The sequence below is a fragment of the Phaethon aethereus genome (assembly GCF_964289735.1).
Source record: "Phaethon aethereus genome assembly, chromosome: 5".
NCBI lineage: Eukaryota > Metazoa > Chordata > Aves > Phaethontiformes > Phaethontidae > Phaethon > Phaethon aethereus.
The window spans coordinates 62,201,381-62,226,034 of record NC_138579.1 but is presented as its reverse complement, the minus strand read 5'-3'; the positions used below and the strand labels follow the sequence as shown (position 1 = coordinate 62,226,034).

The 24,654-nt window shown below is 40.3% G+C and overlaps 1 protein-coding gene across 1 annotated transcript in view; it reads left to right on the top strand.

Annotated features, from left to right (window-relative positions):
• Positions 1 to 16,024: 16,024 nt before the first annotated feature.
• The window catches only part of SYT9 (synaptotagmin 9), a 65,516-nt gene continuing 56,886 nt past the window's right edge, over positions 16,025 to 24,654 (top strand). Inside the window, exon 1 of the mRNA XM_082000403.1 lies at positions 16,025 to 16,589. Coding sequence (XP_081856529.1) covers positions 16,442 to 16,589 — 148 coding nt within the window. The 5' untranslated portion in view covers positions 16,025 to 16,441. The remainder of the gene's footprint in view (positions 16,590 to 24,654) is intronic.

Sequence of the window (24,654 nt, the reverse complement as noted above, 5' to 3'; positions counted from 1 at the left end):
CAGGGCTAAATGACCTATCACTCCAGTTAAGTCAAGTACTAACTAGCCCTGCGACTGCATTTAGACTTAGCTTTCAGTAAATTAAAGAGGCAGGAGTGAGGTGAGTGCTGCAGGTTGAGAGCCTTCAGAGTGATGTGAGGACTATGGGACAGAGGTGTAAACATGCTGCCACTGGTTGTAAGGTACGCCAAGTCCCACTGCATTGCTGAAAGATGGGATTTAGGTTAAGGATAAAGCTTAAAAAAGGAGAGCATATGCAGCTGAGCGATAGATCTTGACATGCTCACACAGCTAAAATAAGAGCTTGAAGAAACAGGAAGAAATGTAATGTCACTCCTTCTAAAGCAGCACTCCTCTAAAGCATGAGACTCGCGGGTACAGCTTAGGCTGTGACCGGTCAGGAAAAGAGACACTCTAGAGGTGAAACTAGTCATTGATCGTGAATGATTTAAAATGAAGACACGTGGAAGAAACCACAAAGGAGTTACCATTCCTGCTAAAGGTACAGAGCCCCTGGCAACAATCCAGAGGAGAGGTTAGGCTGGTTTAAAGTTGGGAATGGATAGCTGGAAAGCTGAAATTATTGGTCACTCTTTAAAAGCTCACAGGGATAAAATAAGGGCTGGAGGAAGCAGATGGAATTAAGCTATCACCCTTTTTAAGGCAGATACCAGTTTATGCTAGGGATAAGACTGGATTTAGAGTAGTATTAATCTTGGGAAATAAGAGCCCACAGAGGACTGATGTTGCTCCTCAAATGTTAAGCAAGGCACAGGGCCGGTTCGGTTAGCATCTGTCCAACAGCATAGGCTCTGCCTTCTCATAGATCAACTGGACTGGAAAAGGTGTAAAGGCCTGGCAGAAACATCTGCCATAAAAGCCTGAAACTTTAGACTCAAATAATGCTGTACACAAATATCACAAAAAAAAAAAATCATTGCTTTAAAAAGCAAGTAATCATCAATAGCCTTCAAGAAATGCTCTTGCTTTTACCATTTAACAGACATCTTAATACATCTTAAGTAGTGTAGATGGTAGAAAAAACATTGGCTTCAGATTTCAAGCACTCTTTATAATTTGTGAGCATCTCTTGAAAGACAGGTTTTAAGAGGTTGAAATAGTTACACACTTGTGCTAAGAAGGAAGAAGGGCAAATTTTGCCTTAGAATGGAGAAAAAATTCTATCCTTTCCCACAACAGCTTTGAACCATTTTTCCTTTTTGGCAGAGAACACTGACAAAAGATGGCTGGCATTAAGATCTGCAGATGGTTATACGGTATGTGAGAACTGCCTGAAATCTTAGAGCTCTGTGAACTCATGCAGATGACTGATGAATGCTTTTGTTCAGGTAGAGATTGAAGAGTAAATTAGCTTTAATTTGGCTAAAATCAGGTTAATGGTTATGGTTACATCCTTCATGATTTAGTAAAGTTAAGAGTAAGAAAGCACACTGTAAAGACCCAACTGTTCTCTGAAAATGCACTATAGACCTTTTTTGGTGGTTCTTAATGAGAAAAAAAAAAATCACAGCATTTGTAGCACTAAAGTTCTAAGAAAGAAGATTTATATTATTATTAGTGGGAAAAAATATGAGTTAAAGAACCTCCTTTAAAAGTGCACATTAGGAAGTCTTTCAGAATCCATTAGATTTGCACATACAGAAGCAGATACACAGATGACAATTCCCATTCTAAAATTTCACTCTTATATCTGACCCCACATGAGGATGTTACAGTATTATGACGTTTTAGTCTTTTCTTTTGACATCTACAGTTATTCTGATGATCTACCCACCTTCTCCTCTCCCAAGCTTCTAAGTACCAGTGCTCACACTGGTTTATAATCCAGTCAACCGGAGTGTAGTTATATACATCACACTGTTCTTCGTTTCATACAGTTTCTTTCATACTTGCAAGTGCTCTTAGACTTAACAGTACTTCTTCTGCATTGCTTTTTGTTGCCCTGCACGCTCTGTTCTTACTGATTTTATTCAAAGTTGATGCTCAGCACCTTTCAGAACATAATCTTATTTTATAGACATAGGCTCTAATACTTCCTTAGGGCTTCTCTGGTTATTGCTGTGTCTCCAAGGACTCCTTGGTTGAGATGAACATACTTCCTTCAGTATTAGGTCTCATGCCCACGTTTTGATTATGGCTATCACAGTTCTGCACACACAGTGCTCAAAAAGTCAATGATGTGGCACCACTGAGTCTCTCCTGCAGTGGCTGTAATCAATAGCTAGGATGGATGTAGCTGTGACAATAAGTGAAGGAGAAGCAGCTTGTCACCCCCTTCAACCTGTGATACAGAACAACTGTTGAGTCTGCTGAACTGGACATTAATAGGAATTTGCCCTATTTTATCCCAGATAGCCCAGCCTCTTGAATTCTGGTCATCCTGAGTTTAGGAACATCTCCCACTTTTGCAAATACAACCTTTTTCAAAACAGCTAGAGTACCATTTTTCCTAAGGTCTAATCATTAAGCTGGTATCAGAGATGGCTTTCAAACAATAAACTCCAATGTTAAGGGAAGGACTGTGCAGACTTGAGGTGGAGAAGCACATTTTTGGGAACAAGAACTACAATGCATAATCTTGCTACCAAGTATTCTTTCAGGTAACTCTGCAACATCATCTGGCTGGGAAAAGGGAAGTCTGTACACTATTCAAAGGAAGTGAGATATATTGGCATTGTTACGGTCACAACATAACTATAAGTAAACTATTTTATGGCTGTCCATAGGCAAGTATAAAATGCATGAGTAAGTCTGGAAATCTTACAAAATGCGATCAAGGAAAGACAAAATACTGTATCTAAATTCAACTCTGTAAAAGCCACCTATTTCCCCAGGCTGTGCAAAGGTATTATGAACAGTACAAAGAATCTTAGAAACCATAAAAAAGGGAGGACAAAAATATTTGAAACTGCTTTGTGTGCAACCATGCGCCCTTATTAAAAACTTTTTTTCATGACATAAACAAATATTATCCACTTAAGGTTTCAGTTTAAAACAAACAAACAAAAAAATGCAAACTGCACGATATTTATTATGTTGCCTTAGATCTACAAAGTATATCAAAAAGCCACAAATTCCACAAGGACATTAAAGTTTAAGTTAACATGATGAGCTGAGAGGAACAGTAAGCATGATGTATACTGAACTGAATCCTCACTGGTATATGCTAAAGTAAAACAAGGCGTATTGGAAGAGGCCTACCTGTTACGTTTTACTTCTTCCCTTGACAAAATTAATGAAGGCGTTATTCTGCGCACTTACGGAATTATAAAGAATTGGTCTGGCTGGTGTTTTAGAATATTTAATCCCTTTACATCAGCAAAGGGATTCATCGTCAACGAAAGCAGGCAGCAGACTGAATGCTATAATCTTTTTCTTTAAAAATGCAGTTGGCACAGAAATTGTCTATTTTACTCAGGAGGATGCAATTACATTTCAGCTTTCATGTAAAGCTGGCTTCGTGAAATTGTAAAGCCTGTGTATGAACAGACACATAACAGCAGGGAAAAAAACAGACTATAGCTGGTTATGGATCATTTCTCCTCCTCCACATGGTTTCAGGGAAAAATAGCTGGTTGCACTGGGTGAAGACAATCTGCAGTAAGCAAGCTCGTATCAGCCCTGATGGCCTAATGGCAACAAGGAGTCTAGGACTGAAGAGTTCAGACTCCTGGGGTAAGCAGATAATCAAGCCCTTATGTCTTTAAGTAAAGATTTTATGAGCTGCACAAAAGAAAAACAACACCACAAAAAAACAACAGCAAAAAAGATAGAGAAATGGGAATTCATCTTAGGTCTCAAGGGAGGAAGAAGAATCTTGCTAGTCAATCCAAAACTAGCAGCTGGGACTAGAATAAAGAAGCCCCACACCCTTTACTCTGTCAAAGCCTTTGAGAGGCTGCAACGCAAATTGCCAGGAATGCTTTAACTGAACAAGTTTCTGTAAGGAAATGCCAGTCTGTTTGTCTGGTTTAGGAATGTTAATAAGAAAAATACACTTCCTGAGAGAACAGGGAAGAAAAAAAATTATAAGGTAGGTGTTCCTTCCTTCCTCTCAGCTGGATATCACAAAACTAGCTGTGAGGAAACTCATGTAGAAGAAGGTTATCAGGCATTTGATTCAGGGTGCATCTCCCAAGGTGTGTTCCAGCTCCCCAGGTCTTTGGCTAAATGAAGACAGTCCCATTTTTATTAGCAAAAACAAAAAGCAAACAAACAAACAAAAAACCAAAACAAAACAAAACTCTCTGCAAAAAGCATGTTTTCTGCCCACGCTGGAACAAAAGTTACCATGAAATTCCTCAAAATTTCAAGATGTTGGAAAGACATTTCTCATGCAGCTCTGGTTGTACCATAATGAACAGAAGTAAAGTTTGGATTCAGATACAAACTACAAATACAACTTTAAGTTCAGAAATTGTCAGCTTAAGAAGTTACGCTCTGATTACGTAAAGCTACTTTACGTTAATTAACATTTATTAAGCAATGTTCATTCCCAATGTAGGAAGTAGCAAATCAAGTCAGAAGACTCTGTTTCTACATTCAAACAAATACAGCTTATATTGTGAGACATAACTGAATGCAAATATTGACCTGTTAATTATGGAAGTCTTTACCGTATGGTTTTAGATACTTTGATCAAATGTTAAAGAACTCCTGTGACTGACAGATGTACACTTGGAAAAAACATGGTGCTCACATTTTATCAGAATTTCACCATGTTTTATAAGTATCAAGTTGTTGGACAGAAGAAAAGGTTCAAAGATCCTTTTGATGAATATCTTAAAAATGTCTAGTTGCTATCAATAATAAGATTAAATTTCTGTACCCTTGATATTTGGCATGTCTGCCAAGAAAAAACAAAGTTATTACCAATAACCTCTTTATTAAGTAAAGTAGAGAAATTCAAGTCACCTTTGACAGTTCAATGAGGAGAACTACCAATAAAAAACTCATATCACACGTTCCTTAGTTTTCTTACATTTGTACTGTGATAAAGTCTACACTGAAAAGCAGGCATATCTGTCTGGCTTAATAATTTTGTATTTTTGAAGTAAAAACAAAAGAGAAAATGTGATAAGTTAAGAATGTCCATTGTGTGATTCAGAAGGAGTGACTGTAAAGTTTTCATCTCCTAATCCTTTGGTTCAATGCAACAGTGCAATACTGAAGTGAATCCCCTAATTATCCATGCTTACTGTACACCATGACAGTTCAAAGTTGATGTGAATGGAATAAATTTGTTTCTGAGGGAAGTGAAATATGCTCCAGCTACCCACTAAATGGTCTCCAATCCCAGTGGGAGTCTGGAACCACGAGTGTTTCACTGGTCAGCTTTGAACTGCATTTACAAATGGAAACCTATGGTCCAGAGGACTAGATGAGATCCATCTTGAACTAAAATTCCCAGACAAACGTATCTCAGAACCAACTTCTGCAATCTACTGAAATGTTCCTATTGCACCAAATAACATCAAATACAGGCACCCATACAGATTACATTGCTTTTATGCAATTTTATGAGTAAAGACTGTTATATAGCTTAGTCACCATAGTCTTCACAACGAATTCGGTGGGAATTGCACTGGATGTTAAATGGTCAGAGATGGGCTGCTTTTGAAACAATTAAGACAAGCTTTTATGTTTTGTCTAAGCTTAATATATATTTGACAGTCACTGCAAAGTTATACTTGTTTACTCAAGAAAAAATATTTTAAATCAAAATAAATTTCTGCTGAACTAAACCAATTCTAAGACATCAAGACAAAACGCTTTTGCATGATTTGCATTAAAGACAAAAATGTATTGCTCACTTGAATATCTTCCTTATCCAGCTAGATAGCCTTCTATTCCATATAAAACTGCATTTTCTTTACTATTTGTTGAGTTGATTATATTTTGTTCCACTTTTCTATGTAATCATACTCATCTTCTATTTAAAGTAGCCAGAAAACCTAACAAAGTTTTCCACAGTCAAAATATCATTCTCTTTCTTTAGAAAAACTCTTATTTCTTTCAGAATTTGCTCACAGGTCATGCTTACAAAACACTGTTTTCTAAGACTTTTTTTGCTGCTCTTTCCTGGAGACTCTTCAGCTTGTCTGTATCGGAAATGCAGTATCCAAAACTTGCCTTAGATGAAGCCTCAGCAATTTCAAATCAGGATAATTATGTCCCCCGTCTTCCACGTAATATTCTTGATCATAAACTGCAGAATCACATTTGCCTTTTTTTGCAATAACATCGCATTGCCAACTCTGTCTGGTTTTCCCTGTGACGGTAGTTTGTTTTCCAACTCCTGCTCTAGTCAGTTATTCCAAACAGCACAAGTGCAGGGCAGATATTGCATTCTTCACCTTCCACTTTCTAATATGGGGGAAAGGGGCCATCTACTTTCACGCATAATCCACGCAGACAGGCACACACCTCAACAAAATTCAAAATAGCTCAGTTACTGACTGAGGAGCTTGCTGGAGTCAGCCCACTCTGAGTACCACTGCAGAGACAGCCCAGGGGAATGCTGGGACCAGCACAACATTTTACATTTTCCCCCTGTTTCCTCCAGACTGAAAGGTGGACCCCATTAGCCACCTGGAATACCATTCCAAATCCCCTCCCAAAGACAGACACTCTTCCAGGAGGTTAAAATCAAAATATGTATTAGAAAAAAACACAGGAGCTCAGCATAACAGCATCTCACTTAAATCACATTCCAAAGAGGCAAGACCAGGAGTCAATTCTTTGCAGAAATGATTTTCGCCCACAGGTTCTGGCTCGCAGAACAACTTAACAGCCCACCTACAGACACCCTGTGCCCCCCACCTTGCTAAAGCAACTTAACCCTCTGGCTGAAAAGATACTACTCTGTTGAGAAGAAATGAAAATTCACAGTGCCTAAAGAAGAATGAACTTGGCTCTTAAAGCTAACAGTAGTTGACATAGGATAGGGAACATTTCTGTGACAGCTTCAATATTTAATAAGAAAAGTATTGAACAATGAATCTTGAATTATTTCCTATGTAGTGGTCTACTGTGGATTTTTCTTCCTGGAGTAATTGATAGCAAGAGAAAACCCTTCTCACACAGCAAACTTGGGTGCTTACCACCCTTCATTTCTTAGCCAACAACGCATATGTTTTCCAGACATTGATTGTTTTTAAGAGTTTATTTTTAACATAAACTCTGGTATAATATGAAAGTTCAACTGCTACCAATTGCCAGTCTTCCCTAGATTTAGGCAACAATATATTTTGGGAGTATGACTCAAGAAAGCATTCACATGAGCAAGTAAAGCAGGTGGCCAGGACCTACCACATAGCATCAGCTTCATCAGAACATCCTCACTGAAGGAAAAATAGCTCTTAACTGTTTGGGGAGATTACCAGCGGGTGGAAGAAAAACTGTTCTAAGGTATAGGTTGTAACTATTACAACCAATAAAGCAAACTGCAGAGTATATTGCCTCAGCATCAGAGATCTCTAGACAAGAAACACTACTCTTCTGATCAAAGTGTTTATCACTCTGATGCCAGTAAGTCTCAAAGAAACTCACTTACACACAGGGCCTCAATTATAAGTTTAAGTTAATGGCTGTGAAAAATAAACATCTTACCTGTTTTTCCCTCCAAAGTATCTCATACAGCAGCACAGCTCATTTATTAACCTGATGTTTCAACTGCAATAGAAGAAAGAAGTTGTTTGTTAATCTGTTGGGAAAGGAGATGTCCAAGCTACCTATAAAACTCTTACTGTCTTACACAGATTTATGCCAAGCACTGGGTCCTGTGGTTTGCACAGGAACTGAAGGCCAGCAGCCATTGCACTGAGGTACTGCAAGATATACTGTGGCCAAAACGCTGTGTTGAGCTGGGATTCCTTAATCTCCTTTTTCAAACAACTTAAGCAAAAGAGAAAAGGAAAATGAACAATGTTATTTCTGTCATTTGTTTGCTTAGTAACAAGGCTTTGACCAAGTTAATTGTTATAAAAGCCAGGTAGTTTCAGAATATAGTGTTTCATGTTTAGCCAGGAGAAAAAAGTCTTTTTTTAGGCATGTCCAATACAATATAGAAAGAAAGCAGCAAATGCATGTAAAAAATTAAGAGCTACAATGAGACTGAAAATAAATCATCATGAAGTTTTCCTGTTTAAAATAAAGCCACAGGAACAACTTTGAGGAAGAAAATACTGGCCTTCAACAGACCTGAAGAGGAACAGATCAACACTTGCCCTCTCTATCCATGTACTTTCTTTACCAGAGATTACTTCAGTCCATGTCTGCTCATGAGTCTATTAGCTAGAGACCATAGATCTGAAACAGAATGTGCCAAACAAGGCCACCTGGACTGTTCAGATTCTTGTAATACAGAAGTTGAACTTCCTGTCCAAGTGAATCCTCAAAAACACACTAATATCAATTAATTTATTTCATTATTTCAGTTATTGTTTCTACACTTCCTATTTCAAGAATATCTAGCAGAAAGCATATTCTTGATGCAATTAATCAACTATTTTTAACCACTACTGCCTTCTGGATGGACTCTAGCTTATCTGATTATATGTATGATTGATGTCTGATTATATGTATATCTATATATTATATCTATATATAAGCACATAACCAGAACTAAATGTAGATCTAAAAGGAACAAAACTTTTCATCAATCCACAACGGGACTTGTGGATTTATTTTACTTGCAAGCAGATCCTATCACTTAACTAAAAATGTTTTCTAAATTTAAGTACCTTTCAAAGAAGGCCATGACTACGGAAACACTAGTGGCAGCTATAATTTACAAAGCATTAAAATACCAGAAATCAAAAAAAAAGTTTTCTTTTGGGTGGTTTTTTTTCTTATTTAGTTGAAGGTTCTGTAACCTTTTAAGGTTCAAAGATAAGGGACTACATCCTCCTCACTGAAAGCTACTTTCTTAGCATTCTCTTACGAATTCATCGAGCTATAAGTCATAAAACCACAGAACATTTTAATTCCTTCTTTTGGTTGGGAAATAGTAACATGTAGCTGTAAGCAGCTGAGTTGAAATACATTAGCAGAGCTTTCCTGCATTCCACATTATGAGCATTTGCTCATATGAACTGTACCACTGAGTGAGACCATCAATAAGGGTTAATTATATAAAGGTCCTACTAGACAGTATGATACCGATTTTGAGACTCATTTTTGTCCCAGATGATTCTGCTTCTTGAACTAGAAAAAAAATATTTTAGAGATAATAACATTTACTTTATTCAGCAGCTTTAAAGTCTGCTAAGCCTGGTTCAGGTTTTATATATGGTCCTGAATATTAGCTAGATTCCTATAATTTTTTTTTTTCTGGACAAGCTACTTTCAGTGACATTTATCACATCATCATTCCACCTTGCAGAAAATGGGCTCTATTTTTTACGCATTTACAAATACTTAAATGATATACGATTTTTTTGTTACTTATTGACTGTAGATGCATAAAGTACAGGATGAGCTCCTATCTTGTTATTACCCCATTTTCACAGGATTCTTCTCTGATACCACGTTTTCATCTTCCCCAAGGACTTGGATGCTTCGGTACATGAGGGGAGGATACTAGAAGAGTGCCTCAGAAGAGAACAGTGTGATGGTTGTCAAGGTTAATGTAGGAACACTCTTTTCAGCATATTCCCTTTTTCTAACAATATTCCACCAAGCGATGTAAAGGTCAACACTTTTGCTCTTTATCCAAGAATAACTCCACTTACTTATTATAAAGCAAGATGACGTTGTGCCTCCAACCTAGCTACAGCTATAGTGCAGTTTAGGGAATACACTTTACCAGTAAAAGATAGGTATCACAGGTGATGATTTGGTTACTGGACCATCCTTTACTTGCAAGGTAAAACTGAAGTGTTCATTTGATTGTTTATGTCTGAGATACCAATTTTCTTCTTTCACACCATGCCTTCCTGTGTATTTCTAAGATTAAAACTCCAGTAATAAAAGCATCAACTAACAGGAAAACGTTAAGGGCAAGTGTTATAAGTAATACCCCACAGAACAGGAAAAAAACCACCAGACCTTAGAAGTCACAAAAGATGGTTTCATACTGAGCGTGCTGACTCCACCGGCTTTCATTGGACTCTCTTCAACACTCACATCCAGGGCCAAATTCTGGTTTATAATTGCATAGATATATGCAGAACTGCAGCTAGAAAGGAACTCGGTGTAGCATGCTAGCTATGGCCCCCCTTGGTAGCAGGAAGGTCCTTCAACGGTTCTTCATACGTTTATTTGCAATATCAGAGAGCTGGCATCAAGGGTTGGAAAGCCAGACAAAATTGCAGCATCCAAAGGGGAGATAAAAACCACTGACTGTGGAGGCAGGTCTTTAAATCCATGTGAGCAGTCAATAACAAAAACCACAGACCGCAGACTTGGGAATTCAACAATTCTCCTTAAGCTCAATTCACTCTCAAGACTGAATTATTCAGTAAACATTATTTTTTCCCAGAAGTGTTTGCAAAAGCTGTTGAGGAAGAGATTGTCAAATCAGAATTAAAGTCAAATCCAAAGAGAAGATGTGTTTTCCTCTCTTTTTCTCTAGTTTTGAAGAAGCTTTCTTAAGATAGATGAACATGGCAGATGACAAGTTACAGCACCCAGAGTCCTCTATATTAACAACGTGAGGGGTATGAAGATCAAGAAAAAAATGGTTATCTGCTATAAAGAGGTCATGAAAGTGATCCACCATCTGAAATAGTTACACTGTTTATAGTTTTCTGCGCAGTATCTTCTACCCTGAGCTTGCATCTCTTCCTCTTCCCTAGGCAGTAAAGCTTTGTCCAATGGCAACATGGAAAAGAACCCAACCAAACAAAAAAACCCATTGATGAGCTGCAGCAGGCTTAAAGTAGCTGCCTTGCTTTTTCTCATACCCTTCATTCAAACAAGTCACTCATTATATACACCCCTTCAACTCACTTCTTAAAATGTAGCTGTGCTCCAGTTGTATCAGAACGTTGGCTGTCAGATGTATATTTCTAATCCTCTAATATAGCATGGCTTCTAGTGATGCTTAGAATCACAGAATCATAGAATTGTTTGGGTTGGGAGGGACCTTTAAAAGTCATCTTGTTCCAACCCCCCTGCAATGAGCAGGGACATCTTCAACTAAAGCAGGTCCCTGATCAGACCCCGGTCCAACCTGACCTCTGGGTCAACCAGAGGTCCAGCCTCTCTGGGCAACCTGTGCCAGTGTTTCACCACCCTCGTTACACAATGTTCTTCCTTATGTCTAGTCTAAATCTACCTTCTTTTAGTTTAAAACCGTTACCGCCTGTCCTATCGCAACAGGCCCTGCTAAAAGGTTTGTCCCCATCTTTCTTATAGGCCCCCTTTAAGTACTGGAAGGTTGCAATAAGATCTCCCCAGAGCCTTCTCTTCTTCAGGCTGAACAACCCCAACTCTCTCAGCCTGTCCTCATAAGGAGAGGTGTTCCATCCCGCTGACCATTTTTGTGGCCCTCCTCTGGACCTGCTCCAACAGGTCCATGTCTTTCCTGTGCTGAGGGCTCCAGAGCTGGATGCAGTACTGCAGGTGGGGTCTCACCAGAGCAGAATAGAGGGACAGAATCACCTCCTTTGACCTGCTGGCCACGCTGCTTTGGATGCAGCCCAGGATACGGTTGGCCTTCTGGGCTGCGAACACACATTGCTGGCTCACGTCCAGCTTTTCATCCTCCAATACCCCCAAGTCCTTCTCAGCAGGGCTGCTCTCAATCCCTTCATCCCCCAGCCTGGATTGATACCGGGGATTGCCCTGACCCACATGCAGGACCCTGAATTTGGCCTTGTTGAACCTCATGAGGTTTGCGCAGGCCCATTCCTCAAGCTTGTCCAGGTCCCTCTGGATGGCATCCCATCCCTCAGGTGTGTCAACCACCCCACTCAGCTTGGTGTTATCTGCGAACTTGCTGAGGGTGCACTCGATCCCACTATGTCATTGATGAAAACATTAAACACTAGTGGTCCCAGTACGGACCCCTCAGGGACACTGCTTTTCACCGATCTCCATCTGGACATTGAGCCATTGGCCGCCATATCTAAGAGATTTTGACATACTTTTTTCCTGCTTAATACCAGATAGACATTTTGCTCTTCCTTTAGGACCTGCTGTGAGAAAGCAACCTACCTACAATCATTCAGAAAACTCTGCAGTGACATTTCACTAATTTTGATGTACAAACAGGTCTTACAGGCCTCTTGCAGAGGAAAAAACAAAGCTTTGTGCTATCCAGTGTTTAACACTGTTTTTATGCATTATGTTTTGAAAATATGAGCAGATGTCAATAAAAAACATGTGATTCCACATAAAAAGCCCTAAGATTTTATAAATACCAAAATGAAAATACACCACCATCCCTTCTCATGTTCATGGATTTAATATCGATCTCAAAATCTTTAAACGTCTCCGTATTATTAGCTGCACCCAAGCGCAGCTATTGAAGTTTTATAAAACATTCCCAAAAGGCTGATATCACCTTTCCTTTAGTTAACACTAACCTGTTTCCATATGACCTCTAGCAGTCAGTTATGAGTAAAAAGCCCAAACGGGGGCATATATATTTTCTAACTACCTTCCCCTTAAAAGCATTCCTGAAACCTTCTGTGAAGAATAACTAATGCATCTCAAGAAAGAAGCCGCCCAGAAAAGCACCATCTCACAAAAATTCCCTAGTAGTTACTCACGTTCCTATTTCAGTTATGTTCACCTAAGCACTTTCTACTTTTCAGTAGCGTAAAAAGAACAGAAGGTAAAAAAAATGTGCATATATAAGGAAGAGTGAGGCAGAAAGTCTGGGGCAGGCCGTAACAGAAAAATTTGATAGATGTATCAGTCTTTGATCCTACAATGGCATTTCCCTTCTCCAGCCTGGACTTCAGGTGACTGCTTTTAGCGCAATGGCATCTTTTAACCACAGCAATGTCCTCCTTGACCTCTGCCTCTTCTTCCTAGTCTTTAATCACAGAGTTCACCCACTTTGACTTTTGGGGGAAAAAAAAAAAAAAAGGCAACAAAACCTTGTCATGATGCATTTACTAAGTTTACTGCTATGTGTTTCCTTGATTTTCTGAAATGCACGTCTTCTTTATTCCCTTTTGTAAAAAAAAAGTATTAACATGATGCGCTATATCCACCTATTTGAGGCCAAATGTCATTGAAACAATTATAAATACTTGATACAAATACTTGAGCAATTCTGGTTGCAGCAGAGCCATAAAAATATTCTGATGCAAGTTGCCTTACTTTCTCCCAGAAAAGCATTTTTTTCATGAACGCCTCAGCTTTGAAGATGATTTCATTGCCAAGCAAGCCTTGTGTTACTGCCAGAACACCAGGGAAAAGCTTTATTTCAAGAAAAAAAAAGAAGAACGTGTCAATTGATGATGACAGAACTGTTGTAGGTCAAACAGTTAAACTTATTCCTACTCCATGTGTAGCAGGCTTGGGGATTTTTTTTCTAACGTCTGAGTACACTGTACTGTGTGAGGGCAGCTCTGAGCTAAACAGAAAAAAATAGACTTACTGTCAGTACAAGTTGTAACTCTCAAGATAAGGTTAACAGGAGTGTCCCACTGCATCATGCATTCCAGGACCAGGGTTAATTAATACAGCATTCACTAGGGATCTCAAACATAACACGGTCCCCTGAACATGCAAAATCTGCACAAGAGGAAACTCAACACAATTAGGAGTGCGTGCAAGAACAGAAACATGCAATCAATGACAACAAAACGGCAGATATAATCCAGTTGTCACAACCAACCACAGGAAGAAAAAGCTGCATTTGCTTTTAGACACAGCAGATTACATTGACTGCTGTTATCTTCAGAAAAAGACATGGGCAATTGCTTACGCAGTACAGTTAGTCCTTGCTCACAGCTTGTGAGAATAGATGCTTTTGTTTACTAGCAGTGATGTCCAAACAATTTCACGGTCTTTCCTCCACCAGACTGAAAAATTTCCAACCCTCACCATCTGCATTACAAACATCTCAGCACCTTCAAATTGTTTCTATTTAAAAAATTAAGCAAGATACTTTAGTTAGAGGAGAAAGATAAAGAAATTACTACTTCATCACCAGGCTGTCCAGAGTTCAGTCTGTGGCAAGCTAGAATCCCAGGCTAGCAATGGGCTTGGGGTCCCAGAGGATAAAACCCACACTTTAGTAAATGCATTAATATTACTTTGCCATTGATATATTTGACTGTCCTGGACAGACTACCAGCTATAGAACAGCACAGCCATGTAGGTCAGGGCCAAATTACCAAAATATAGCCAAATAATCTGCCTGAGTCACAATGCACAAATTCTACAGTAATTCAAGATCTGATCATACATGATCACTGGACTACTTGGAGTGTAATTCACTGATGTCTCTGTCAGTGGTCTTTGGCAGCTCCTCTGTCCTTCCTCCTCTTTATTGACAAAAACTTTTCTCACCCCAGAGAGCTTATGTATGTATGAATACATCACTAGCCCTCTTGAAGTTGTTTTTCCCAAAAAGGGAATCTGGTATCTCTGGTTCTACTATGTTCTTTAAATTTTACCCCTTCACTGAAGTAGGAAGAGCAGCATTACTGCTAGAGCCTGATCCTTAGCTTCAGAGAAAGAGCCGTGATTGACAGTACCTCTTCAGAATTGCCCTCCTTTCCTCCCTCCCTGCATGCTTGGAGAAGGAAGCCAATCACGCTGGTATTTCCAGCACCAAGATAAATATTTGTGCAGCATTCATTGAGACTAATTGGAAGTTTCACCACTCTTAGATGTGAAAACATATACTTAATGTCATAAAAATCTCTGGGCTACAAAAATATGACCTCAATGACTGTAACAGCTACGTACTATTTTATTATGTATTATTAATTCTTAATAAGAACAAGCCAGCATGAAAGAGTTGCCTGTTTACGATGGAATTATACCTGTTTTATACAATCATGTTTTACAGACATAATTTTTCTATTAAAAGTGAGGGAAAAAAAAGCCATGCCTTTGAGACATAAGCAATGCTGCCAAAGCACTGGGAGATATCAGGTTATACTAGTAAACAACTTTTGTTGTTAAAATTCACTCTATTCACAGAATACATTTTCATTTATTTCAACTATATGCTTTTTTCCTTAAAAGAGAAAAAAAGCTCTACTGGAAGATGTTGCTATCTACATTATTTTTAGAACCATTATCACCGGTCTTTAAACAGTAGGCTGAACAGCCACACCGGTCTGAACTTTTCAAGCTCATCATGGCCTCTGATACTTGCTTAAACTATTACAAAATAGAGAGAGAGAGGGAAAAAAAAGTTAAATGAAGCAGCCAGTTCTCAGCTTTTCCCCTCATGACACCTACCAGCCTCCCTGCCTGCAAATCCAGAAAAGGAAGCAGCACCTTACAAATCTCCTACTTGTCAGGATAAACATGCTTAATGGCAGATGGCTTCTCAACCTCCACCTCCTCCACTAAAGGCTCTCCTGCCTTCCCCTCAAGCTATGGCCGGTTCTCAGGTGCCGGAGGTTCTCATTGGTGCTTCAACTCTTTCTAACCCACTGCTCAGACCAAGATATTAACCTGCCGAAGAACGCGCTTCTGTCCAGGAGCTAACATTTTGCTGTCCAATTTCTAACATTCTCTCTTCTGCTCTGCGTGAGGGCACACATTATTTATTGAGTGTAATTTCAAGACAATTAGCTGAGTGAATGGAATAATTTCTGAATAGGAGTAGGCAGTGAGACACAAAAAGCATACGGTATTTAACAAGCTGCTTGTTAATATTAAACGTGGACCAGTAAAGAGGAGGTTTGGGCCTGGCCAGTGATGGAGAGGAGGAGGACGAGGAGCTGCTCATCAGGTCCTGCATCCAGGACCGTCCTTCACCAGACCATACGCCGCTTCTCAAGTGTTCAGACACGACGGAGGAGCTTGGCTTCGGGGGAACGGTGCCGCGACCGGACCCCGAGGCCGAGCGGGCCCCTCCCCGGCGCAGAACGCGGGCCAGGGTCCGGGGGCAGCCCTGCCCTCGGGGCGGGGAGGGGCGCGACGGCCAGCCCGGTCGGGCGGAGGCAGGGCCGGGCGGAGGCAGGGCCGGCCCCCGGCCAGCTCCCGCCGTGGGAGAGAGCTGCGCCAGCGCGGCTGGGCGGTCGCGGCGCCGGCGCTTCCCGCCCTCCCATTCAACTGGTGGGAGCCCCCGGCCCCGGTGCGGCGGCGCAGGAGGTGGCGGGACGAAGCCGGCGGCGGGGGGGGAAGCGGCGGGCGGCCCGGCCCGGCCGGGCGGGCACCGCTGGCGGAGGATGATGCGGGCGGCGGCCCGGCGGCGCGGGCGGCAGCAGGCGGGCGGCGGGCAGCGGCGCGGCGCCTGACCGCAGGGCTCCGCTCCCGAGGATGCTGGGGGGCGATGCCCCGCGACACGGAGGACGAGATTTGCCAGAAAGCGTTGCAGCTCGTGGCCAAGCTGTGCTCCGTCGGGGCGGTGGAGAACGAGAACTGCCGGGATTTCATCTACTACGTGCAGGACAGAGCCCGGCCCCGCCTCACCGACTCAGGTACGGCCGCCGCCCTGAGGGGTGCGGGCTCTGCGCGGGCCCCGGCGACCTCCCCTGTCCCCTGGCTGCTGGAGGAGCGTGACCATCCCCAAGCATCCCTCGGAGGCCGGGTGCCGCGGGGCGAGGCCTGCCGGCACGGCGGGGGCTGCCCCGGGCTGCGAGCGGCCGGGGAGGGAAGAAGCGGAGGGGCTCCCAGGAGCGCGGGGCTGGAGGGGGGATGGCCGGGGGAGGACGCCCGCCGCTGTGCCCCCGGTGCTGCCGGGTCTCCTGCCTGCCCGCCTTACAGGCGTCCGGCGCCCGGCTGTTGGTGGAGTCGCAACCCCCTCGCTCGGCAGCTCTCCCCGCCGGAGCCGGCTTTAACTGCGCCGGGGTCGGCAGCGCGGGCTGCGGGCAACTTCCTCCTGCGGCCGGGCCAGCGTGCTCCCGCCGCGCCTCGGCCCGGCCCGGGGAGTTTCCCTGCCCGGCGAGTTTCCCTGCCCGGCGCTGCCTCCAGGCCGAGGGGGCTCTTCTTGAGCTCCTGCGGCCCTTCCCGTCACACTGGGTTTAATTGTAAAGACGCGGGGCGGGGGGGAGGTCGTAGCTCAGTTTAAAGGCGAGACAATTTAACCTAACTTTCCAGTTCCGTATTTCAGAAGCGAAAAAGACTCATTTCTTGCATTTCTGTAGCAGATATGGGGGTTGTAGGTCCGACAAGATGTACACTGAGTGGGGGGGGGGGTGTGTGTGTGTGACTGTCTGGATTATGGTTGCCTTTTCATTTCTTGGCATAACACTCTGACTTAAAAACTTTAACTTAAGGAAGCTGAGCTCCAGCTGCGCAAAAATGTTGAAAGACTGATGAAGTTCTGTACATCTCTGGCCATAAGGGGAAGGTAAATTGCAGTTTGAAGTAGGAGTTTATTATATTTATCTTTACACCATCAAGTTGAGTTTGCTTAGTATGTAGGGAAATTTAGGGAGTTGAAAGAGAAGTTCATGAACATTTGCAGTACTGGAAAGCCTTGCTGTTAGACCAGCTGATCATCACAGCACAGTACTAATTTCTTTAATAGTCTCTGAAATAAATTAATTCGTTTGGCATAGGGCAGTCTAATGACATTCTATTCTTAAACATTTTCCTGTGAGTCTGAAGTCGCATTCCGAGTGCAACTTACTGACGAATGCTTGGATATGCTAAAAGGCCTGGAGGAAACAAGTAAAACTAAGGAAAAAAAAAAAAGTGGGGAGGGGAAAAGATCTGCTATCACAATAAATAAATAAGGAATTTTCTGACATTCAGTTCACTTGTATCCAAAGCTATTTGCAGTCATTCTGGCTTTTCACTTACTTAAAAGTATTCAAATTCGGGTGATTCATGCAGTATTTGATAAGGATTCTTTAAAATTAGGCAAATTTAATTGTTTTGTTCATATAGGCAGACTTAATTGCTTTGTTCATATAAGCAGTAATTTTCATGACAGACACCTGCAATTTTCTGTAATTTTAATTTACCAAGGGATCAATCACATATTTGTATATCAGGTGATGATTCCAAAAATGTCTACTTAAATCAGCACTCACTTTGAATACTAAATTACTTGAAATGCATATGAAGACTTTAACCTCAGCTACTTGGATAACAGCTTTTCAGATTTCTTTCAGTAACTACCTGCTTTTTTTTCCATCAGCCTCGGGCAAAAAGAGTACCTGGCATCTGTTTGGGAGCTGTGCTCAGTAAAAATTTATCACCCCTACCTAAGGATTAAAAAAAAAAAAAAAAAAAATCTGTATTTAATTCTACCTGTTTTACTTAAACCATTATTATACAACAGCCTTCTGGTATTGTTGCAGACCCGCTCAATTACACAGAGCAGCGGTTCCTAACCTTCGCCAGCCAATGTGCAGCAACAGTAAGCAATTATGCTGCAGGCAGCATCTTCCTATTGGCCTCAATTTTAACATTTTTATTTTTTGCAGCTGCAGCCAGTCTCAGAGGGTCTAGCAGGCAACATGTTATCCATAAGTCCTGACATGGAAACCGTTTCTGCAGGGTAGCAATGTCAGGAATTTATTTATTTACCTTGTCTTATATTTCTTTGATTAAAATACATATATTGTCCCAGTAAACTGTCTGCCCATGTGGTGTGTTTAGCTGGTCCTTGGATGTGATGGTATTGCTGTAAGAAGGCAGCGTACATGAATTCCGAAAAGTTAAGTAATACACTTTGCAATCAAAGGGTAATACACTGACCAAATCCAGCTTGGATTACGTAGTGAGTTTCATTGATTTAACAATGGCGAAATGGCATTAAAAACCCCTGACAGCTAATCCATTCACTTTCCAGCCACTAGTTGTGTAAACATAGGGGTGTGAAGACAACCTGGACTGAAAGACAGCATCTTCTTGACAGATTTAGGCAAAAGATTAAGCTATCCTTGTTACATACGTGCCCCCACTGTGTGCAGGTGATGTGCATTAGCCAAACTGAGTAACTTCCTCTTAGGCCAGCCAAAAGAGCTATCTAAAAATGTGTACAACTTTGTTGGAGTTGAGAAAAGTGCAGCTCGAAAACATACATGATTAGCTTTTGTACAGAAATTAAAGCATTTCCCTGTGCTTATACAAGTTTTTCTGCAACAAAGTGGCTACTTGCCTAATGTTGGCTCTGTTACGTAGAGGGGCTGTACAGTTGCAGCAGTTACTGGAAAAATCAAACCCTAATGGAGGGAGGGAGTTGAGGGGTTGCTAAGCCTGATATCAGGGTTTGTCTATAAGCTTAACTTCCTGGCGCTCCTCAGTCCCAGCACTGAGCAGCCAGATTCCTGGAGATCCACTTGTTTCTTGCCTGACATCTGATGCAGTTGGCTGTGTCTGGGTGTTTGGTATGTGACTCGGACCGGGAAGGGGACAGGAGCAGTCCGGATGCTTGTGGTATGCACAGCATCTTTATTTTTCATGTAATTTGCCCTCTTCTGGGAAGTACTGCACAGTGCTCAGAGCATAAGTTTAAGGGCTAATGAGTTCTAGGTTTAACATGCTGGTCTGCTGGATTTAAAAGATGACATGGGTGAATCAGATTTTAAAGGTTTTCAGAAAACTAAAAATGCATATTAGGCATTTAGTGAAAAATCTTCAATTAGTTCAATGAGAGTTATATGTCAGAGCACCCTTGAAAATCCCAATAGGCATCCTTAAGCATTTAGGTACCTTAATAAGCTGGATCTTTTTCTGTTCCATGCTGCTATTCCTTATTTGTAAAATATTGATAATATTTCTATATCACAGAAGGGTTTTATGAGGGTAAATTGCAAAGTCTGAGCCCACTAAGTATGCAATATGTTCATAAGGTAGAGTCATATGGACCTCTTGGAGATACTCAAGTGAAAACCATGTTAGTCATATGGGCATTTGAAAACAACCCCTCAAAACCATGTAATATCACCCCATGACACCAGGTAAAGCAAATATTGTAGATGAGGAGTGGAAGTTGCTTGACTAGAAGAATTATACTAATGTAAAAAAAAGGGGGGGGGGCAGAAAAGCTTAGTGGAGAGGTGTATGTTTTTGTACATGTGACTTTGAACTTTTTAAAAGATGGATACATTTGGGGGGGGAATGAAGAAGAGTTACATGGTTTTGATTTAGGATAGTTTAGAGTTTGGCATAGAAGAGAAAAAGCAAGTCTTTTTGTGGCTGGAGGTACTGCCCTGTTCTCGATCTGCCTGGTACGTGACCGTGAATTACACTTCCATTGTAGCTGATTTGATTGCTTTAGAATTGCTTTTCAGACATTTCAGAAATCATTGAACCTTGAGGGTTTCTGTTTGCCCAGGAGAGATTTTGGGGCAGAGGTGGGCCACAGCCATGGCAACACCTGGTGGTCCTCTGGCTGAACTGAAATACATTCTAAGCAAGGTGCCACTCAGTGGCACCTAAAGCTTTTGCCACTAGTTGTAGCTCTTGGGTGTAGGTGATTCTGGGTCGTTTGGGGATTTTTGTTGTTGTTCTGCAGTGAATCTTTGTTTTTAAAAAAACAGCTTCCCAGAGATGGCAGTGATAGGCTGCCATTGCTGTTTGTAGACCTAATGAATTTCTGCACTGCCTTTTGTTGTAGTGTTTTGCCAACTTTGCAGCAATTGGTGGTGCCTGCATACCTTCCAGTGGCTGATAGATAGAGCAACAAAGAGCTTTGTATGTAGTTATATGTTTGCTGGCATTTGCTGAATATCAGTAGAAGTTATATAAAGGGAAAGTATAAGAGTTGCACACCAAGACTGCCTTACACAAAACTTCATCTCCCTAGCGCATTCTACAGATTAAATTTTTCTTCCTGTAGTTAAAAAATATGCAACCTTTGAAAACTTGGAATAAAAAATTTAAAAAGGTCAGAGGAAGCTGTTATGAACCTGAGGACTGGATGAAAAAAGGTGCTTATGAAGATAAAGGATACAAAAAAAGTCTAGGCCATTAATCATAATGAATTTTCAATAATATCATAGTGGAGTAATGATTATAAATGAAAAGTAAAGTTTGCTCCCCTTTTGTGTTGTGTTGGATTACACATCTTGAGGATAAGCCAGGAATGTCTAAAATATTCTTAATTACGTGCTTTAAAATTGACTAACAGATGGTAAAACAGAATACATGGTGAATATTGTGGAGATAGTGATGGCCATTAAACATAAAGTATGCTACAGGTCATAAGTACAAGATCAATATTGTACAGTGACAGAAAGTCAGATTTTAGTACTTACAGTCAAGAAACTAAAAATGTAGGCATGGAAATTTGATGGATATTAAAGATACAGTGTGTGAGAGCATGCAGTTGTAGTCTTGCAGTCGAATTTAAGAATCTTATTAATCAGTACTTTATTTTTTAATGTATACTTTCAACTTCAGGGAAGAGAAAAGCACAAAGAAACAAAAAGGCCTAACTGGCATAAACGTGGCCTCCCAGTCCACCGGTGGAATGCGAGCGCCACAGTTTTCTGTGGAGAGTATCATTCCTATAGACTGGTCTCTCCCTAGGCAGCTAATACTTGCAATTAAATAGTATCCCAGCAACCTTCCCTTTAATTCAGAACTGAGTTTAAAAACCAAGCCTGTCTTCAGAAGGTAGTTTAATTTCTTAAGAAGGTGTTTTTGAGTTTTTTAACTCAAATGATTTACTGATTTATTCCCTCCTCCTCCCCCAACTTCCAGGAACGTACCAAGCTGCAGAGTTTCATCAAGATGCTAAGTACATCTAGACTTATCTATGCAAAAAGCATGTACAAGTTGTAAAGACATGAAGAAGATTTGAGTGGGTGAAATAACTTTCAGTATGGTTATTTTTATTTTGCTCATAAGTCATTGCTTTCCACACCTAATATTTTTATTTTCCTCCTGCAAAATGAATGTAAAATGCTGCCACTCCAAATTGATAGTATTCTATATGTCATACTAGTGCAAAACTCTTTGCAAGGTAGAGGACAAGTATGAATCGTATTCACTGACATGATGTCAAATGAATGAAGAAGTGTGAGGCCCAAGTTCCTTTGGGTTTCAAGAACCAAAGTGCTGTTTCAAGAGTTTAAGGAAAATACAGTGATGTTATGTATTTTAGATTAAAAATATGTATTCTTTTTCTCATTTGAGAAGTCAGGAACAAGTTTGCAAAAGGTAAAAATAATTAGTTCCTGTTGCTTGTATTCTAAGACACTCTGCTAGTTTAATTCCCTTTAAAAAAATAGGCTCTCAGAGATTCTCCTGTCATATTAAAAGAGCTACTGTTTTTTTTCCTGGGAAATCTGTTTTAAACAGATACCTGAACTTTGAAACGAAGTGTAGAAAGAGCAAATTATGTTCAAAGAAAAGGGACTACCTGTGTGCTTAATAATGGTTTGAAGCTGTAATTAAAGTAAATTAGTTTAAACAAAAGTAAAATCAATTAAAGATTTTACTTTAATATAACTGTATACAACTTCTTCCTAGGATAGATTTTTTTGTTCTTTTTACAGGTAAAGATGTATAGATGTTTTAAGTTATAATTTACTCTTCAGGACCAGAGAAAAGGAAGACTACAAAGATCGTTCTTATATCTGATCTTGAGCTTTGATCAGGTTGGAGGATAGTCATATTAAATACTGTTCAAACATGAAAGGACAGATCCTTGCACTACTGAAATCACTTCACATTTTTCAATGGTACAAAGCAACTTCAGTGTAGCACTACTTTCCTCTAACTTGAGAAGACAAACAGGAGGAGGTTTTCTGTAGTCTCTCTGACCACTGCTCTCCTGTGGCTGCTCTTGGACATTGTAGGCAGGGGAGCAAGTTTAACTGTACGAGAAAAAGACAAGAGGAAGATGGCTTCTAGCCCTTCTTGGCCTCCACATCCATATTCAGAGTAGGTGTGGAAAGCAGGAGCTTTCTGGGGCTTCCATTTCTGTTTTGGTTCTACTTCTCACTTATACGGGAATTACACCAAATGTCTGTTGTTTACAGTATGCACTTATGCACTGAAACTATAGCATAACATTGTGTTATGCTTGTGTTAAATAGACTGATTACAACTACACTCCTTTGTATTTAATGAAAAAGAAGTATGTTTATTCGTATACTATATTCATTGTGTATATCTATATAGAAACAATATTTATTTACTGAAGTCATGGCAAACAGATTTATGAAGTAGTCCCAAAAGTTAGAATAACGTAGCAATTGAATCAGAAGTCAGTTATCTCATAGTCATCCCACAGTTTATGCAAGTCTCTTCCAAATGTGCAGTGAATGTTAAAGAAAATGGTTATTTTGAACTGTGAGTAACAAAAATACATATCATTGAAAATAACTTAAAGACTAATGACAAAACATCAACCTGTTAAAAATTAGGATGGCTAAATAGCATGCGGTCTGTTTTATACCTAATTCTCATCTTAAATGCTAGTTTTGCTGATGAAGAAAAGTAGGCTAAATTTAACCCTTGTACATGACTGTACTTACTACTAGAACTTTATCACTGCATTTGTCATAACTCTTATTTGAATGGGGTTTGCACATTTCTCCTAGATAGAGGGGAAAGAATTTGCTAATTATAGTTTCCGAAGAAATATCCATAAGCCTTCTCTAGGCAACAGGTTACATTTGGAGACGTAAAGCTCTGATCACTTAAGTAGAGGTGTTTCTGTAATGGATTTATGGGTCATTAATTCCACAAAAACCATGAACCTGTGTGACAATAATGACATTTTTCAGTACTGGTAGAATTCTGAAGTGTTATGTCTTAGTGTGACCCATACATTTAGTGATCCAAGTACAAATGACAGGCCACATGTCCCCCCAGATAGCTTTCTGGAAATTTCCTTTCCAGACTAATTTGTGAGAGTTTAATTACACTGACAATTCAGAGACCTGGAAATGTAGGTCCAAAATTATTGCTGTCATAACAGCAGATTTGGTTAAATTCAGTCTTAAGGCTATGCAACACTATAGCATCTTTGGTGTGTAATAAGTAGAGGTTGAACATAAACTGCAATTTATGTAGTTATGTTTAAAACCACATTTCTAGGTTTTAGTTCTTCCCCACTGAAAATAACGATCGTTGTTGGTTTAGTGCAAAGCTGTACTTAATAACATTGTATTGTGCATCTTTTGTTATGTTTTGTCATCAATTTAAGCTCTTCTGTGGCTTTATTTAGACCAAAGAGATAAAGAGAGATTATTTTGGTCTAAAGCTTTGTTCCTTCCATATTTCTAACGAAATTTCAGTTCAAGGGATAAGAATTTAGAATATTTAATTACAGATGGAAGGCTTTTTCATAAAAATGCTGTCAGTTGCAACTTCTAAAATCTGTAATTCCTGAAGTTCATCATCTTACAAGATAAATCTTTTTTGCGTGTTCTATAGTACTGTTAAGTAGTGAGTACTTGATCCATTTATTTGGAGAGTACAGAAAAAATTCTGTCACATAAAGAAAATGTTATGTATAACAGCTGGTGGTTAGCACATTTGTTACATTAGCTATTGTAATCCCACTGAATCTTGTGTGCTTTAAGTTGTTCAACATGTTCAGCTGCATTTTTTATTTCTTTTTAGACGTTCATT